We start from the raw sequence: 20,517 nt of genomic DNA, 5'->3' as shown, positions 1-20,517 counted from the left end.
AAAATATGACACTCCCCCACAGCTGATTATTGTTAGGAACTAAATTACATTTTTCCGCCACGGGGAATCCTATTCAGATGTTGGTCAGAGTTGCCATTGTTTAATGACTACACTAGAAAAGCAGTGGCAGCCAAAGAGCTCTTCTCTGAGGCTCCCGGCGGATCTGAATGTAAATGTGTTGTCAGATGAGTGTTTCCTCTTTGTCGTTCACAGATGGCAGTGTGTTTGCAAACCACTCGGGACAGGCCTGACGAACAATTAGCTGGATTTTGGCCTGTGCATTCACACCGGCCAGACGTGGTAGTGCTGCCTGCACTCTCAATAATAGCGGTACAAAAACTGTCACCCTTTTCAAAAGCTACAGATATGTATACCTTTGTGCTAATATGTACTGTAGATTTAACACAAGAGCTGCCAGGGGTCATTGTATACCTAAAATTGCCAGCAGGTCAAATTTACCCGTGCATATGATAGCTGTTTCGATTTGGTTTGAAACCTATTATGTCACTGTGTTATGCCACAAGTCTAGATTTGTGATTTGCTCAGGTGTTATTTTTTTACAGACTTCAACAGAGTGTAAAAATCTTGATAGTTCTGTGGGTCTCGTCTATCAAATCTGAGCTTTATTTTGCATTTAATATTAGAATAAAGTCAGGTGATTGGCCGGGCCATTCTACAGCTTGATTTTCTTTCTCTGCAAGTATTTGAGAGTTTCCTTGGCTCTGTTTTAGATCATTAGCCCCTTTCACACATACAGAAGGTTGTATGTGTGAACAAATCCTTTTTGAAAATACCGGTAAATTCGTTCTGGCTATTTTCCGGAAAGAGAAGTTGTAACATTACCGGCAATTTGCCGGAATGCTGCGCTGTGTGAATGCAGATGGAAGATTCCCGTAATGTGCACGTCTAGAACGTGCTGACGTGAGACGTCTGCTTTAGCCAATCACAACAGTCAGACGCATTTACGTCCGCCCGGTTTGTGAGGATAAAAGCCTTTGAATATTTTTCCAGACACATTTAGCTGCTAGAAGTTAGTCAGATCACGTTTATATGTTCTTCTTAATGCCAACTGTGTAAATAATCATCGATGAGATGCTTATGATAAGCCGTTGTTTGTTTACCTTCAAGCTTTGCGTGCGCCTATGAGCGCCTCCACACGCACATATTATGAACATCTCGACATGCGAAAGTGATCCTGCGAAAGTTGTTCACAACATTGATCATCCACAGAGTCTGTAATTTAGTCAAATGTTTACAAATACAAGCGCAGCCGTTTAAAGCTCATTTGTGGTGAATGATGTCAGAATTTACCGGTATTTTGGAATGGATGTGTGAACGCTCTTTTCCGGAAAATTTCCGTAACGTCCTCGCCTGTGTGAACAGCGCTTTTTTGAATATACCGGTAAAGTCGTTATATAAAAATATTTACCGGTATCACTGTGTGAAAGGGGCTATTGTCTTGCTGAAATGTCCACCCTGCGGTTTCATCTTCATCATCCTGATATTTTAGATGTTGAACTGAAGCAGCTGATAATAATTTGCAATGAGGAAGGACAGAGGGTTTCTGAAGACCTACTAAGAAATTTCAGCTGCTGTCTGGGCTTTCACTGCCTTCCTATACCTTCCTTTCTTCATGTGTTCAATACTGTGTAATTCCCCGTGTAATTTTAGTTTATTACACATAATTTAATTTGTAAACTAAATAGATTTGTTTTCTTTGTAAATATGGATTTATTTATTTGTTACCAAGATCCAGGAAAACTTTCAAAGTCAAAGGCACCTTTAGAAATATGTTTTCTGAGAAAAATGGTAGCATATTTAATACTTATTTTGTATACTAGAGCACAAAACAGACACAAGTAAAATTTATACTTCAACCAAATGCTGAATATATATGCTTTTCATTGGTGTATACTGTGTTAAGACAGGACAATATTTGGTCAAGATACAGTGCACGGTTTAAATAAACAAATACAACAAAATAAAAATAAACATTGAGAAAATCTCCTGTAAAGTTGTCTAAATCTAGATCTTAGCAATGCATTTTACTAATCAAAAGATACATTTTTGATGCATATACAGTTGAGGTCAGAATTTATAGCCCCTAAATTATTAGCGCCCCTGTTTTTCAACACATTTCTAAACATAATAGTTTTTGTAACTCATCTCTAATAAATTATTTATTTTATCTTTGCCATGATGACAGAAAATACTATACGACTAGATATTTTTTAAGACACTTCTACACAGCCTAAAGTGACGTTTAAAGGCTTAACTAGGTTATTTAGGTTAACTAGGCAGGTTAGAATAATTAGGCAAGTAATTGTATAACAGTGGTTTGTTCTGCAGTGTAGACTATTGAAAAAATTTGCCCCTTTAAGGGGCTAATAATTTTGTCCTTAAAATGGTTTTAAAAAATTAAAAACTGCTTTTATTCTAGCCGAAATAAAACAAGTTAGGCTTTCTCCAGAAGAAAAAATATTGTCAGACAAACTGTGAAAATTTGCTTACTCTGTTAAACATAATTTGGAATATTTAAAAATATTCGAAAATATTTGAAAAAGAAAAATCAAAGGGGGGCTAATAATTCTGACTTCAACTGTATATATATATATATATATATATATATATATATATATATATTATTAGTAAATGTACAAAATATCTTTATATAACATGATATTTACTTAATATTATAATAATTTTGGCATAAAAGAAAAATCTACAATTTTGACCTACAATGTGTTCGACTGCCCAAAATATACCCATGCAACATAAAACTTTTGTGGTCCAGGTTCACATATACACAACAATGTTTTTAAAATAATCACATGTGTACGTATTGATAAAAACAGCTAAAAATGCTGTATAACAGATGCCAGACCAACAGCTTGTGCTGTCGCCTTGTTACTAAGCAGTTCCTGTAGGGACGTGCAAATAAACAGGCAAAAAACATAAAAAGCTTTGCGTTTTTGACTGAAAACACTGTAATGTAAACGGCTCCTTAATCATCTAATTAACGGGATCTCATTGGCTTAATGCTGTTGCTTTGTTTGCTACACAGAACACTAAATCACAAGGGGCACAAAAATGATAGCGTGATTATAAGAGAATTATATTGGTAAATTTGACTTCCCAGAGCTCACAGGTATAAATGTTCTACTTTTATTCTGATTTAAATAAAAAGACCCAGATATTTTACTGAAAAGCTGGTATGTAGTTTTAAAAAGCAGCTATGTGTATATTTGATCATTCTAGTGTTAAAATACATTATGGACTCTTTAGGTACAAAGGTGTGCCTTTTGAAATAAATGCTGCCCCAGTCAGTTTTTGTATCTTTGTTTTTTTTTTTTGTGTGCTGAAAATCATACTAGTAACTCTTAGATGAAATCCATCCCTCTCTCGGATTCTCTTCATCTTTCCATACACATCCCCAAGGCAAAAGTTTGTACACGTATTGCGTCGGCAAAGTGACTGCAATCTAAATGATAGATAGTCTTCATAAAACATACCCAGAGTAAAAAATATTGTGGTTGTGTTTTTGAAAACTATAAAGAAATATATAAATATGGCTGTACACAGTAGTTTAGTGATGTGCATGTCATTTCAAATTTCACCCAAACAGTGCGGAAATAATGTGTATTAAAAAATGCTAATTGTCAACTAAAGAGTATGTTTTAGTTTACACTGATCAACGTATGCCTAAAATTACAGTTTTATTTGTGAAATATTGTATATGGTGTGCGTTAAATTTCTTTTTATCAGAATAAATTATTTAGATTACACGTGTATGTGTCAGCCCAGGTGATAAAAATAATAATTAAATAAAGATAAGCATATTAATATTTATATTAATATTTATAATTCATATTAATTTGTATGAATACTGCATAACATATTAAGAATTACCATTTAATAATTTATTGACCATTAATAAGTTGAAAATTATTAACATAAATTATTTATTATTTAGGTAACACTTTATTTTGATGGTCAATTTGAGTATTAGTAGACTGTCAGATTAATATCTGTTGACATTTCATATTTCTGCCGTGCAACAAAGCGCCATGTGAAGTTTCATTTTAAATATCATGCAAATGTGCGTGTCATCCGGTGCCTCAGTCAAAGTTAATTCAGTGTTCGTGGTTATTAATCTCGGTGTACAAGCTCAGAACTTTAAACTAGCACACAGTTGGCTGTAAAACTATACAAAGACACAAATTATTCTGTAGTCTCTGCTTGGTCTGTGTCCGAGTCCAGGTCGTACATATACGGCTGAATGCTGGTCCTCTCACTCATGTTGCTTCTCTCTGTTGCCAAACACAAAGCGGGGGAGCTCTTGGCTCCGCCCACTTTTTACATTGGGCGGGAAGTCGAAACTAATTTTCATGTGAAGCAAAACACCCCTAAAACAGCGAGCTGTGTACACGCCCCCAAAATAACACTTTTAATACATTATAATAAAAAAAAAAATCTGAATTGTGTTTTGAACTGAACCTAAACGGACACACTCAGAAGAACCATAATATTAATATTAAATCATAAAAAAGGGGTAAACTAGGTGCACTTTAAACTCAACAAACGGACCATCAAAATAAAGCGTCACCATTATTTACAATTTAAAGCATTGCAATGTCTTTGGGCCAAAGTAATTATGGTGCAAATGTATGTGATACTGCAGAAAATAATAACCTAGTTTAAATTAATCCATCAAACAAAATTTCAATTAATCACCTAAAAACATGATATAGCCTACTAACATAATACTCTCTATTTTATATACAAATCTATTAAATAAAAATATTTCTAATTTCCATCATTCCTTCATTATCTGAAGCCTGCATGTGATCTGTCTGTTACTCACCCATTATACAAATTACAGGACCTCACACATGTCCTTCCCCGGCTGAAGTATTTACAGGACAGACACTGATTTGGCCCGGGCCCCCAGCATCCTGACACTGAGCACAGCGGATCACAAACCATCCTCTGTTGAGCTGCAGAGCACACACACACACACACACACACATACATACAAGAACATAAGTGCAATGAATTGCACATCAAAAAATATTACAGGTCTCATGACATTCAAAGTTTTGTAGCCATTAGACCGTTTATACTGGCTTTGAGATTCACCTTATGGCTTGAACATATTAATATTACCTATTATTAGATCCCCCGAAGTGCTTTGAAAAGTGAGCTTTGTTTGATGTGTAATGTACTCTGTAATTTCAACGTAATCGTAATGACAGGGCAGGTTATATCCAATGTCTCTTCATCCCTTTTTGATGAGGAATGAATAAGCTTATTAAAGTTTATAACCACTTGTGTGTGAGTAAATGGTGAATATTTTTTTTTATTTTTGAACTACCAGAATTCAATAAAACTAAAACAACCAAAGCCATCATACTAGCTGTTCTCATATTATCATGTCAAATTTTTATTCAATGCCTCTATTGAAATATCGAGTGAAGCTTTTAATGTCTGTTGTCATGTTTTATGAAGTCATTCTCTTATAATATAATAATAATCTAATATAGCCTATAAATGTGTCCAAGTTACTAGTTACAAGTTGAAGTGTCTACATACATCACTTTGACTTTCACAAGCAGGAGTTTTTTCACGGCACTGAAAATGTTGTTTTGAAAGACATGTCTGATGTAAAGGTTTATTTTTGCAATCAGAAAGTTATGTTTTTGTTAGCAGGAAGTTGCTAGGCAACAGAGGCACACATATTCACAGCCACAGGGAAAAGTAGGATGACACTGAAATGCATGTGCTCATTTTGACAGCTATATGGCAATTAAAGGTTGAAATACTTATTGATTTTTGTAATTATAATACAATAAAAAATGTTAAAAATTAATTTACACATATTTAAAAAAAGGCAGGGTATTTTGGATGTGTGGGTTTTATTTTAATAAAGTTATTAAATTACAAAAATGAAAAACAATCAAAATGAACATCTCAATATTTCTAGTGTTAAGACTAAAATATCAACACAAACACCTCTAAAAAATTTTCATTTGATTTCAGGGAGACTTTAATATTTCAACAGAAAATATGGCAACATAAGGATGAAAACTGCACTTGTAAAACAACAAAGTATTTAAGTAGATACATCTGTTACATTTAGCCAACCCAGGCTCATTCTGAAAATGTACCACTACATACATTTTGGAGAGTGCCAAATATGTCACAGGAGCTTAAAACTTTTTTTGTTTTTGTTTGCGTTAATCCACCAGAGGCCACTGTGTACACATTTTGAGATCTTAAAACTTTCTCATGAGTGCCATTCACACCTGCTGTTCTCACGTAATCCACCAGAGGCCGCTGTTGACTGACTGACTGACTGACTGACTGACCTACTCCTTCACTATACCCAACAAAAAGTGTTTTCAAAAATGCCGATTGACCCGCCCATCCACTTCCCTAAACTCAACTGACAGTGTTTTCAAAAGCAATCCAGAAAAAGAAAAGTTTGATTTTTACCACATTTCAGATTTTACCACATTCTCACCCTGTTATTTAATTGTTTATTTTATTTTTTAGCTTCTGTTTTTGTATTACCTGTTTTCTGAAACCGTTCTCACCAGACTCCGTCGTCATGGTCAACTTCTCTTTGCGTCTAAAGTTCGCCAACATACATGGCGAGCTACTGGACAAACTGATAACAGCGGGAGAGCCGTCCACGCGGAGGTAAGCAAACAGCTAGTAAGCGCGAAAAGGAACAACGTCATACCGCTCTGTAATGTTCATTTTTAAGACAAAATGCAGCCATACATACCTCTGGCTACATAAAATCTCCAGAAATGTATATAGGGCTACGTTTTTATAATGAGCCTATGTTGGATTTAGCTCTGTCAGCCATTTTAAGCATATTTAAATATCTTGGTAACACTTTAAAAAAGGGTCGTATTAGTTAATGTTAGCTTATGCATTTTCTAACATGAACAAACAATGAACAATATTTTTATTACAATATTTATTTATGGTAGTTAATATTTATTAATGAAAATACAATGCTTATTGTTAGTTGTTAACTCACGGTGCATTAACCACTGCTAAAGAGCATGAAGTTGGATGTTAAAGAGCCCATATTATGGGTTTTTGAAAATTCCCCTCCATGTAGTGTGTAACACAGCTCTAAGTGAAGTGAAGTATCCAGCTAAGGCTTAAATCTGTAAGAATACAGTGTTTAAAACGGTTGATTCATCTATAAAAGAGTCGACTTATAGTGCTTCAAACGAGCCGCCTTGATACCGATTCATTAGGTGTTTCGCCATGACGTACGAACGAAACCAAGTTATTCACGTGCACGCGCAAACCCGGGAGATTTCAAACCTGAGGCCCCGCCCTCTGACGCAGAAATCCAGACACACACACACACACACCCACAAACACACGCACACCCACAACAACACACACACAAACATGCCGGTCGATTGAAGTCACACTGCAGATGGATATAATATTGAGTCTCTACCCAAAGATGAAACATCAGCATTATAACCAAGCAGTTGGAAACTTCTGGAAGCTACATGCTACAAAGAATACTTCATCTGAGTTTGTTAAAGGAAGGATCAGTAAACAGTAACTTACTGATGGACGTCAGGATGGGTTTCTTCCTCCATTTCTCAAGTGTAAGTACGTGCGGTTAAAGTTGTTGCCTCGTTGACTCTAGCTTGCAAATGTATTTAGTTGTGATTTGTTACTTGTAACCGCGTGTACTGTATCAGGTTAACTGGCTATATTCTCTTATCGCGTGCAAAGTCACGTTAAAAACGCGACGCGTGCTGCTTTGTTTATGGAGCTCCGTGCTAGAGTTCTGCTCCCGCGATTTATTCGGAAATTTATTCCCGCGCCGCAAAAATCTGGCGCGGGGACAGCCGCGGGAATAAATTTCCGAATAAATCGCGGGGAGCGGTCGGTAACGGGTTTAATTTGGGATGGGAGCGGGCTGTCTAGCAATATCACGGATATTGCTATGCGAATGAGAAAGAGAGAGTCTGCTTGGTGCTTGTGTGTGTGTTAGTGCGCGCGTATGAGAGAGAGAGAGAGAGAGAGAGAGAGAGAGAGAGCGCGAGAGAGCGAGCAAACGAGCTTTGTGTGCTTGGTGCTGTGTGTGTGTTTATACAGACAGCTTGGCTGTCTGGACTGTATAGCTGGGTGATTTTTGGTCCCCCGCTCTAGCGGGATCGGGCGCGGTGGGCAGAAAACGGAGCAGGTTCTTAGTCTAAAACCTGGCGGGTGCGGGCGGAAGCGGGAGCGTTGTCGTCCGGAGGTGTGTGTGTGTGTTTTTGTGTGTGTGTGGCAGCTAAAATCCACGCCTACACTGTCGAGCGTGTATGAACTGTGATTACTTTTATATTGCTGATTGGCTATTGGCCATTTCACTCTCTGACTGAAGGCAGTCGACCAATCGCGACAGACTGTCATCGGTCCAATCAGCGCAGATTAGCTTTGCGCTAAGGAGGGGTTTAGGAACAAATGAATCACTGGACGATTCATACAGGAGTCGCTGGGATAATTAGGTAAAAATAAATGCATATTATAAGACCATGAAAGTGTTTTTTGACCTTGCATGCATATTAGACTGTTGTTGGAGACCCTTACAACCAAGATATGACCCTATTTCATGTATAATATGGGCTCTTTAATAATGCATTAGTATATGTTGAACTATGATTAATAAATGCTGTACAAGTATTGTTCATAATAAGTCATGGTAGTAAACATATTAACTAATAAAAGCTTATTGTAAAGTGTGACCAATATCTTATAAAACATATTACAACTGAATCTATATGAACGGCAAATAAAAACTCTGTATTAACTGAAGCACTATCCCTCATATTTAGTAAAAGTGAAGCACTGGGTACGCTGGACAATCCAGAGATGAGATCGGTATAGTGTGAAAAAAGAGCTGGATGAATGAGCCGACTAACAGCGCCATTGATCCTGCACACCACAGACTTATTATCACACTAATTACATCAAGCACAGTTTGGCAGCGCGGCACTGTGGGAAGTGTTCTGCTACTGTCAACATCTCCATTACCGATAAATCTGCGCTTCTCTGTTTCATCAGTTCAGGGAATCCTTATCGTTCGTAAGTTATTGCCCTGTAAAACGATTGCCTTTATGTCCTATGCGTGTCCCATAGGTAAAGTATAGTGAAATTCAAGAGCTGGCAGACCTAATAGACTAGTCTATTATTAATCCTTAAGTGCAGTATGATGGGTAATGGGTTGACCACATTTAGGTCTAGGTTTTACATGTCATTATTTCCATGACAATTCAGCATATCCTTATTGTGATTTATTAAAATATTCACATACACTAACCGGCCACTTTATTAGGTACACCTTACTATTACCAGGTTGGACCGTCTTTTGCCTTCAGAACCGCTTTAATCCTTTGTAGCATAGATTCGACAAGGAACTGGAAATATTCCTCAGAGATTTTGGTTCATATTGACATAATAGCATCACGCAGATGCAGCAGATTTGCTGGCTGCACATCCATGATCTGAGATGATTTGCGCTTTATAACATGGCAGGTTATCCTGCTTGAAGTAGTCATCAGAAGATGGGTACACTGTGGTTATGAAGTGATGCACATGGTCAGCAACAACACTCAGGTAGCCTGTGGTGTTGACACAATGCTAAATTGGTAGTAATGGGACCAAAGTGTGCCAAGAAAATATCCCCCACACCATTACACCACCACCAGCAGCCTGAACCGTTGATACAAGGCAGGATGGATTCATGCTTTCACGTTGAAGCCAAAATCTGACCCTACCATCCGAATGTAGCAGCAGTAATCGACTCATCAGACCATGTAAGCCTGTGCCAATTGTATTTCTTCCAAATTTACAATAAATGTTGACAATTAAGGTGTTTTTTATGTTTGCATAAAATAAAAAGGTGTCATATTTTCAGACCTATCTGTATTGATCTTTAAGAAACACAATGCTAATGTTTTAATTTCAATTTAGTTATATTTTTTTCAATTTTTTTCAATTTATTTTTGCATTTTTATTTTTTAATTAAGAGATAAGAAATCAATATTTGGTGGAATAACCATGACTTTCAGAGACAAATAATGAAAACATTAGCTATTCACACATTACATCACCCTGTGCATTTTAAAGAATCACACAAGAAAAGAGTGATGGAAACACCAAACTTCAAATAAAAGTCCCTTATCATGCAAAAAAAAAAAAAAAAAAAAAGGGTTATTATAACAGGAAGTATCTAATATTAACCTCACATGACCAGTCAGTGTTTCCGCTGGAGGTGCCTTGTTTACTATTGATCATTACATGTAGACTATCAATGCTATATGAAAAAGCTCCTAATTTGCATTGTTTTCATTTTTGGTGAGCTTTAAAAATATTCACTTTATGGATGGAAATCCTAAGATGAAGCGTACAAAGAGAATAAAGCACATTTAACTTGCGCATTTATCTTACACTTATTGTATTATATATGCTTGAGTATGAAGATTTTTATCACAATCTGCATCTCTAAAGTCCGTTTTTCAAATTTTTTTCTTTTTTTTTCTTGCACACGGAGTTAGAAACCTTCACAACAACTACATATTCAGAAGGGATTTTAGGTAACACTTTATTTAAAATAACAATTCATGCTATTAACAAACCATTAATTGAGTTACTAATTTAAGTAGCTGCCTAATAATAAGTAAGTAAAGTGGAAGTTAGGTTTAGGTCTTGGGTACACTGTAAAAAAAATCTGTAATTTTATGGTTTATTTCCGGCAGCTGGGGTGCCGGAAAAAACATAAAATAACGGCTGTTAAATTACAGAAATTTACCATAAAATAACAGACACTAAATTACAGAACTTTTTGAACATAAAAATTTCTAGTAAATTTCTTTAATTCAATCTCTGTTATTTTACAGTAAATTTATTTAACTTTTTTTTTTTTGACACCCCAACTGCTGGAAATAAACCGTAAAATTGCGGATTTTTTTTACAGTGTATTTTACATCCCATATCATACACTGTAAGAAAATCCGTTATTTTACTTTTTTTCTGGCCAAAAAAATAAAAAATAAAATAAAATAAAATAACGGCCAGTAAATTACAGACATTTACCGTAAAATAATGAAGGGTAAATTACAGAAATTTACTGGAAATTTTAGGAAACTTCTGTAATTTAAAGTTTGTTATTTTATGGTAAATGTCTGTAATTTAACGGTGTTTTTTTACAGTGTAGGATTACAGATATAGAATAAAATAATACTTTATAACTACCAAAAACAGCTAATGCTTCAATAATAGGATGGTAACCGGCTTATTACTCACCTATTATTGCAATATTACCTTTTTTATTTAAGTATTTAATAGCATGAATTGTAATTTGAACTACAGTGTGTAAGTGAATATTTCTTTAAATAGCATTTATGTGATTTATGTCACACTTCATTTCTAAAATCATGGTGAATTTTAGGCTGTAAAATCCTTTAAGATAATTTGACTGAACGTGTCTGATAGCATTGACTCACAGCACTCTCTGGGGTCTCTGTTGTCCTTGATCTTGGCTTTCTGTGTGCTGGTGCGAAACAGAGACGTCCAGTTGACTGTGCTGTAGAAGCAAAGCTGGCTGTTGTTGGTCATGTAGACGTTACCAGCGCTGATCTCTCTCAGAGACTGAAACTGCAGAGACGTGATCCAGCGCTGCTTTAGGATCAGCAGAGAAATACCACTGGCAAAATAAAATACACAAGCAAATGAGACTGAAGGATAATTTTAGGATTTCCAAACCAATGATTTCCAAAAACACAGCAAAAACAGAGACCGTATAATGATCACACACCATTTAGATATTTCTAAACATGCCTTATAATCATTCATTTCATTTGTTAAGACAAGGCTGGAAATGGCTGGAAACCAGCCTGAAAGTGGCCAAAACCCCTCTAAAACCAGGCAGGTCGACCAGCTAAAACCAGCCAACCAGCCTAGGCTGGTTTAAGCTGGATTTTTCAGCAGGGCTGAGCACCAGGAGGAAACCCATGCCAACATAGGGAGAACATGTAATCTTCACACAGAAATAAAAACTAGCCCAGAAGACACTTGAACTAGTTCGTAAAGCATACACTCAATGCATCACCTAGCGGGTTCCACACAGGCTTCTGCATCTTGCTTATATACACGATGAACAGCAGCTACGCTAATTATTCTCTTTATTCTCTATTTTCACCTGGGGATACTCATCCCGAGGTCCTCAGATTATGCGGAGTCACTGATTGGATCCAAGACCAGCGACGTGATGATCCCAAGGATTCCATATCCGGGACCAGGCCATATCCTGAGCTGCTGCTGCGCTGATGGTCGAGGGGAGTGGAGAACATGAGTCTGATTCCAGCGACGTTCCAGGGACAGATGAGTCTTCGCTGAGGCCATCTTCCAGCCTAAACCACGGCGAATGAAGCTCTGCACAAGACTTTTGGCCAGCGAAGAAATTAAAATGGTCATGCTGAACTGAGTCTGGTTCCCTCAAGGTTTTTTTTCTTCACTCCCATCAGGTGAAGTTTTTTTTCCCTCTCCGCTGTCGCCACTGCCTTGCATGGTTCAGGATTGGTAGAGCTATGCATCGATGAATTTGCTCTTCAGTGTTTGAACTCTCAGTAATGATAAATCACACTGAACTGAGCTAAACTGAACTGAACTGAACTTAAACACTAAAACCTGAACCACACTGTTCCAGTTACTATGACCATTTATGTAAAGCTGCTTTGACACAATCTACATTGTAAAAGCGCTATACAAATAAAGCTGAATTGAATTGAATTGAATTGAATTGAATAGTGACCTTCTTGCTGTGAGGCGACAGTGCTAACCACTGAGTAACTGGCCACCTTGTGAAACTTTAAATACACTGTACTGGATTTGGTTAATCTAAATAACTAAAACACGAATGACATTCATACCTGTAGAGAGTTCTTCCTCCTATGGTGACAAGGTTGGAAAAAACACTAAGGTCAGTCATGTTTTCAGGCCAAGACTGGATGTTCAAGTAACCTTAGGATGAAATCAAGAAAATTCAAGTATTATTCAGTGGTTATTTTCTTAATTGATAATAAGAAAAAAAGCAAAAGTTGTTTACTACTTGCAAAAGCAATAAAGATATATAGATATATTACATCCCACCAAATGAACCGCATCACTGCGAGCATTTTTTATGGTTGCACATGTTTTTTATGATCAATATTTTTGTGGATCAGAATCAGAGGTGCCTTTATACTGTGGTCATGGAAACTGCGTTCATGACAGCAGTCATAGGTCTTTCTTATTGTGCAGATTTTCATTACGTTACACTACATTAACTGCAGTACAATATCTGATTGTGGCACGCAACAGATTTAATGAAATCAAAGTCTCTTAATATGACTAACTGTCCACTTTTATTATAACATTTTAGAGAAAAATAAAGCAGTTGAAAATAAGAGGGATCTATGATATGCCAAAAAATGCTTGATAACAATGCTTTACTATATTTAGCAAAAAATACAGAAGGATTAATGACTATAGCTACCTGTGATCTCTCTGACGGTGCGGAAAACATTTAGTCTCTCCGGATCCAGAGCCCTGATGCCATGATACATGTCTCTGTTAAACAAAGCAAACACACAGTTAATGGATTAAAATACTGTGTGTACACTTACAATGTGTACAAACATGAAAATGGAGCAGTTTTATACAGTAGCTCTTAAAAATGATCTTCTTTTTGCATTTACTAATATGCTAATTCAGTCAAATTAAATGATTTAATTTACTTAAGAACACAACAAATTACTGATTTAGAAAATCAAGAAACATCAAACATGATTGATGACTATTGATTAAATAATATGCACAAGCATTTTAATATTGCCTTATTATATCATTAAAAGATTTGGTTATTATCATTGTATCAATATACAAATTTTACACATATATAAATGAAGAAAAAAAGTCATGATAGACCTAAAATCATGAAAGCAACATGCTAAAATCATGATAATTAAATGCCAATTCATACTAGAATCAAGCTAATTCACGCTAGAATCAGGCTATTTATGTGCTAATTCTTAGAATCATGCTAGCATGCTAATTCATATGAGAAACATTCTAACAACATGCTAATTCACGTTAGAATCATGCTAACATCGTGCTAATCAATGGTAGAAACATTTTAACATCATGGTAATTCATGCTAGTAATCTGCTAATTCATGATAAAATCATACTAACAACATGCTAATTCATGCTAAAACATGTTAACATGTTAATTCATGTTGGAACTATGCTAACAACATGCTAATTCATGTTAGAAACATAAGGACATTCTAACTCATATTAGAAGCATTTTAACAACATGCTAATTCATGTTGGAATCATGCTAACAATATGGTAATCAGTGTTAGAAACATGCTAAGCTGGTTGACAGGTTTTAGCTGATCAACCAGCATGGTTTTAGAGGGTTTTTTTGCCATTTATAGGTGTAACAAGGGCCAGCTAATAAGTGCTTTGCAGGTAAATCTCACTCCTCTGACCTCTAAAGGTGCTCTAGCAACATACCCTAGAGGCCATGGTCTTTAGCCTCCTTGGTAGAGCAACCAACTCCCATGCGGAAGGTCACTGGTTCGATACCAGCTCAGAGCGGGTTGGGTAGCATAGGACCGGCGGGGTTACATAGGCTGGTTTCCAGCCATTTCCAGCCAGCTGTTTAGCCGTGCCAGGCTGGGAGCCCAGCCAAAACCAGCTGTCTCAAGCTTAAACTAGATTGGTCGACAAGCTAAAACCAGACAACCAGCTTAGGCTGATTTAAGCTGGATTTGTCAGCAGGGAGGGATCAACTTTAAAGCTTTTTACTGGCTTGCTTCAGTCTTTAAGGTTACATTGTAGGGATCTTAAATTTTAGCCAACTTGAAACTTTTTCAAACTAAATAAACTACTATCAACATACTTTCTTAAGACACCATAAAGTCTGTCCTCAAACTTTACTATAGCTTATAATATTTTTATATTATTAGAAGTATTTAATAATAACTTTAAATTATTTTTATAAAAGCATTCGTCTTTTTCAAACATTTAAAATAAGCTAATTTTTTTCTTAAAACAGCAAATAGTAAAAAAAAACAAAAAGTATATATTATACATTCATATTCATACACTTAATTATAAATACTAAATTTTCTAACATGTAAAAGGGGAGGGAGAGAGAGTACATTTATCTCTCAAAATTTCTGTAATAACTCAAAAGACAGTCTCTTGATATCCTGGAAACAACAAGGTTGACCTCGGTGGGAGTTTTGCGTCAAGGTCACAAATCACGTGTCTTTAGAAATATTTCTTCTGAGCAACATTTGAGTCGATGTACATCAAATCCCACTCTCCGCAACGCATTTCAGGAGCAGCTGACAACCACTTATAGCTGCTTTTTAGGGCACGCAGCAGTTCAAAGAGAAACACAAATGTAATCTGGGAATATCACACACTGTCAGGCCCAAAGACTTAAAGATTCCTCACCCTTTGATGCCTGTGATGAGGAAGATGAGGTTGCCGTTGATCTTGGTGCAGTTGACAAACTTCTCAATGTTGCTGGAATCAACAGTTTGGGCTGATTGAAGGCTGCCGGTTCCTATACCATCACACACTAAACACCACAAACAAACATACACAGGCATATGAGATACCGTATTGTACTAGTAATACAGGCACACTTTAAATCATATGAGCATAAAGGGATGTTAAAAAATGACTTAGTTGTTTAACCTCCTGATCTTTTGCTCAGAACATTAACAACAGTTGAAGATGCTTGAGTTTGCTTTTGAATGAGAGAGGGAGTTTTTATTTTTATTATTAAAGCACTATTAATCTGTTCGTGGAGATGTACAGCATTGTAGGTGACTTTCTGACCTCTATAACCTCTGCAATTCTCCAGATTATTGACGAATCTTTTTTTTTCCCTTTTTTTTGTAACAGCTGAGACTTTTGTCTATTTTATTTATTTTTTTTTTGCATATTTAAAAGGCATCTAACTTTTGGAGGCTGTTTAGGCAGAACTGTGTGTTGTTGTAGTGTTTCCACAGTCATACTGGATTAGAGTGATAGAAACACAACAAGTCTCTTTTTTTAATTACTGATGTTGAAATTGGATCCAAATCATTGTGATTTTGAGGCCCACCACAACCTGATGTAGGAGTGTGGTTTTCCCCGCCCAACAAATTGATTGGCAGATGTCATGTTTCCATACACATGTCCACAGAACATTTTTTGCAAGAAACTGTCATGTTCGGGTAGGTAGGAGATGAGGACTCAATCCCAATTTCTCAAAATGGGTCTATATTAATAATAAAAATAAAACAAAAAAGGCAACAAAAACAACCCTGAGAGGGAAAGCATTAACAAAACAAATAAACAAACAAACTTGACTGGGCAGGCTGGCAGGGATAAGGGCTGGAAGAAACAACAGGAGTGGACAAGGTGATAAATGACGATGAAGTGGCATAGAACAGCAGACAAGAGGAGACTATAAAAAATATAATTAACAAACTAACAAACAGGTGAGCATAATAAACTAATAATGGGTGGCACTAGACAATAGACAGAAGCACAAGACAAAAAGAAACAACACAAGACATGTGCTCACGTAAAAATGAGAATAGAACACGCAGCCAATGAGAAAACTTATTGACCTCGTGTTCACATAAAACATGACACTAAAGCACGCGGCCACAATGTAAACACGAACTGAGCATCCTCTGAAGCACGCGCATGTGCGCTCGTTCACTACAAAGATGGAATGTTCACAACAACAAGACACAGACCAAGACTGTCCGGTCTGAGAAAACTCGAGCCGAGCACAACATACATGACTCTGCCACCAAAACAAGAATCAACAAGACCAAAGTGGCAGAATCCTGACAGAAACTGGGATTAAAAAATGTTACAACTCTCTGTGATTAGCGGCACCTCAATAGTTAATTGTTAATTAATTTAAATTAGTTTAAAATGTTTTTAAAACAGAGCATTTTAATGATAAAGACAGTAAAATCGCTATCTAATTCTTAACCGCTATAATCAGTATGGGCACATGGTGTCAGTAAATGCATATGTAGATGTGTGTATTTGTGCACTGCAAATGTCATTTGTGTGTGACTCATCATTTCAGAAAGGCTTGAATAAATATCACAAATACATTAAATAAAATTACTTGGTATTTTTGACTAATGAGCTGCATTTCAGCTTCATGCATGTCTGTCTCTATCACTGGCGGCTGTCTATTTGATGTTATGCAATATGAGAAGCAGATATGCAAGTCGGAGCGGTGGGTGGGGAGAAGCAGCTAATTTGCATTTAAAGCCACAGGCTACAAAAACAGCTATATTGTCTTCAGACACCAAAAGGAGCAGCTTAGTTTGTTTGTTTGTTTGTTTGTATACTTTATTGTCCCTCAAGGGAAAATTTTCTGTGGACTTACACAACACTTCTGACAGTTCTGACACGAAAAAAGTATAAAAAAGTATAAAATAAGCAAACATGCAAAATAATTACATACACTATCAATCAGTGTTCAACAGTCTGATTGACACTGGGATAAAACAGTTCTTAAGTCTGTTCCGCTTCCAGCGAAAGGTTCTGTATCTTCTACCAGAAGGTAAAAGATCATAAAATGCGAAGAGAAGAGTACATGAGATGGGTTACTTAAAATTCTTTTTTCTTCATTCAGAGTATATTGCTCGTAAAGTGTTTGAATACTAGTAAAAGTTTCAGATTCTATTAGTCTCATAGCAGTTCTGATAGTATTAAAAATTTGTAAATTATATAATAAATAATCTTAAGGGTGTTTTAGAGAGAGAGAGAGAGAGAGAGAGAGAGAGAGAGAGAGAGAGAGAGAGAGAGAGAGAGAGATGGATTTTTCTTTTGATAACATTTTGAGCAAAAGATCAAAACATAGTGTGATCCTAAAACACAAACAAGGTGTTTGCCATCAAAATAAATGTGGTATTGATAATTGTTCTTTACTTTTGGGGCAGATTTCAGTGCACTGGATGCACATCTTGATGTTATTTTCCTCCACCTCCGTCTTGTTGCTCGGACAGGCTCTGACACAAGAGCTGTGATCCACCACAAAGTTATCTAGGTCAGAGAACGACACAGAGAACTTGTGAAAAAAGCTTCTTTGTTGATTTCTTTGGGACAGATTTATCAAAAATGAAAAATCTTGTCATCGTTTACTACCTATCAAATAGTTCAACTCACTGATTGACTCTTATTTTTGCAATTATTCATTTTAAAAACAGTAATACAATTCAGTAAAAACAGTAAGATATGAAAATATTATTATAAAATAATCCATCCATCCCTCCCTCCTTACCACCTTTCTTCCTCCCATCTGTTCATCCATCCATTCATCCATCATTTCTTCCTTCCTTCTTCCTTCCCATCCGTCCATCCATCCATCCATCCATCCATCCATCCATCCATCCATCCATCCATCCATCCATCCGTCCGTATGTCCATCCGTCCATCCATCCATCCATCCATCCATCCATCCATCCATCCATCCATCCATCCATCCATCCATCCATCCATCCATCCTTCCTTCCTTCCTTCCTTCCTTCCTTCCGTCTCCCTTCCTTCCTTCCTTCCTTCCTTCCTTCCTTCCTTCCTTCCTTCCTCCCATCCATCCATCCATCCATCCATCCATCCATCCATCCATCCATCCATCCATCCGTCCATCCATCCATCCATCCATCCATCCATCCATCCATCCATCCATCCATCCATCCATCCGTCCGTATGTCCATCCGTCCATCCATCCATCCATCCATCCATCCATCCATCCATCCATCCATCCATCCATCCATCCATCCATCCTTCCTTCCTTCCTTCCTTCCTTCCGTCTCCCTTCCTTCCTTCCTTCCTTCCTTCCTTCCTTCCTTCCTTCCTTCCTTCCTTCCTCCCATCCATCCATCCATCCATCCATCCATCCATCCATCCATCCATCCATCCATCCATCCATCCATCCATCCATCCTTACCATTGCTCTTGTATAATTCTCTTATGTTGACCAAGTCTGCATTTACGTATTCAAAACAGTAATACTGTGAAATATTACAACAACATAAGAAAACTTCCACTATATTTTACAACGTTATTTATTAATTTGTTTATTTAGTGCAACTCACGTGGGCATTTCTTGACACAGAAAGCTCCATAGGTGTATTTGGCATTGGGATTGTGCTCGAGCTGGAAGGTCGTTGGATTGTAGACGAATGGTTGAGGACATTGAGTCACGCAGGCACCACTGTCATTAAAGTTGGTGCAAGCCTGAAAACAGAAAACAGTCACATGAGCTCAGGTTTGACGGATAAAACATGACTATAATCACTATAATAAGCCCGGTGCGGTCTTCTGCTGCTGTAGCCCACCCCCCTCAAGGTTGGACTTGTTGTGCGTTCAGAGATGCTCTTCTATATACCTTAGTTGTAATGAGTGGTTATTAGAGTTACTGTTGCGTTTCTATCAGCTCGAACAATTCTACTTGGACCCCTGGCATCAACAAGGCATTTGTGCCCACAGAACTTCCACTCACTGGATATTTTGAGAGATGGTTGTGCGTGAAAATCCCAGTAGATTAGCAGTTTCTGAAATACTCAGACCAGCCCATCTGGCACCAACAACCATGCCATGTTCAAAGTGACTAAAATAATCTTTCTTTCCCATTCTGATGCTCAGTTTGAACTACAGCAGATTGTGTTGACCATGTCTACATGCCTAAATGCATTGCGTTGCTGCCATGTGATCGGCTGAGTAGAAATTTGCGTTAACAATTAGTTGGACAGGTGTACCTAATAAAGTGGCCGGTGAGTTTATTTCGAACAAGTTAAAAAAAGGAAGATAATTACCCCAACATTTTACAATCATAAATGAAAGAAAGATGACGTACAAAGCAGTCTGTGTCTTTGGGTCCGAAACAGCCCCCTGCACATTCACGGTGACAGCAGTTACTGACATACGGTCCAAAACATCGACCGTCACACTGCTCCGCACACACCGTCTTCGTCACTGTAATAACAAACACAATAGTGAAGCCCTCCGCTCATATTTATCCGCTCACTTTATAACTTTACTTCTCTGTAACTATGTCAAAAGTCAGCAGGACAGAGCAAAAACCTTAAATCTATTATTTGTCAGAGAAACTGTGCAACCCCTGATCAGTGGTGACACTCTATGGTTCTGGATCCTCTTTAATTATAGCTAATTATGTGGTGAAAACTGAACCTGCCATCCCTGCCGTCCCTCTTTTTTGTGTTTGCCACCCACACAGAGCACATCACCACAGGTTGTGCCACATGAAGATCAACCAGTTCACAAGAGCTCTCACTCAAGGTGCCGTACAGAATTTTAACATAACATACAGAATGCATTTAGTCTGAAATATATGCATTTCTTTATTCAGTAACTATAAGTAGGGCTGTATAACTAGAAGTATTAAGTA

The 20,517-nt window shown here is 37.0% G+C and overlaps 1 protein-coding gene across 3 annotated transcripts in view; it reads right to left on the bottom strand.

The window, feature by feature from the left end:
- The window catches only part of si:ch73-383l1.1, a 258,616-nt gene that overhangs the window by 48,883 nt on the left and 189,216 nt on the right, over positions 1–20,517 (bottom strand). For all 3 annotated transcript variants that reach the window (XM_068220987.2, XM_021475936.3, XM_073949331.1), the window contains 8 exons: positions 19,966–20,084; positions 19,205–19,346; positions 18,039–18,152; positions 15,540–15,666; positions 13,565–13,638; positions 12,960–13,050; positions 11,535–11,734; positions 4,865–4,997 (listed from right to left, as the gene is read on the bottom strand). In XM_068220987.2, the coding sequence (XP_068077088.1) occupies positions 4,865–4,997; positions 11,535–11,734; positions 12,960–13,050; positions 13,565–13,638; positions 15,540–15,666; positions 18,039–18,152; positions 19,205–19,346; positions 19,966–20,084 (1,000 nt within the window). The remainder of the gene's footprint in view (positions 1–4,864; positions 4,998–11,534; positions 11,735–12,959; positions 13,051–13,564; positions 13,639–15,539; positions 15,667–18,038; positions 18,153–19,204; positions 19,347–19,965; positions 20,085–20,517) is intronic.

Source organism: Danio rerio, chromosome 1 (assembly GCF_049306965.1).
Source record: "Danio rerio strain Tuebingen ecotype United States chromosome 1, GRCz12tu, whole genome shotgun sequence".
In the NCBI taxonomy this organism is placed as follows: Eukaryota; Metazoa; Chordata; class Actinopteri; order Cypriniformes; family Danionidae; genus Danio; species Danio rerio.
Note: the sequence above shows the minus strand (reverse complement) of the source record. Positions and strands in the feature narration are given on the sequence as shown.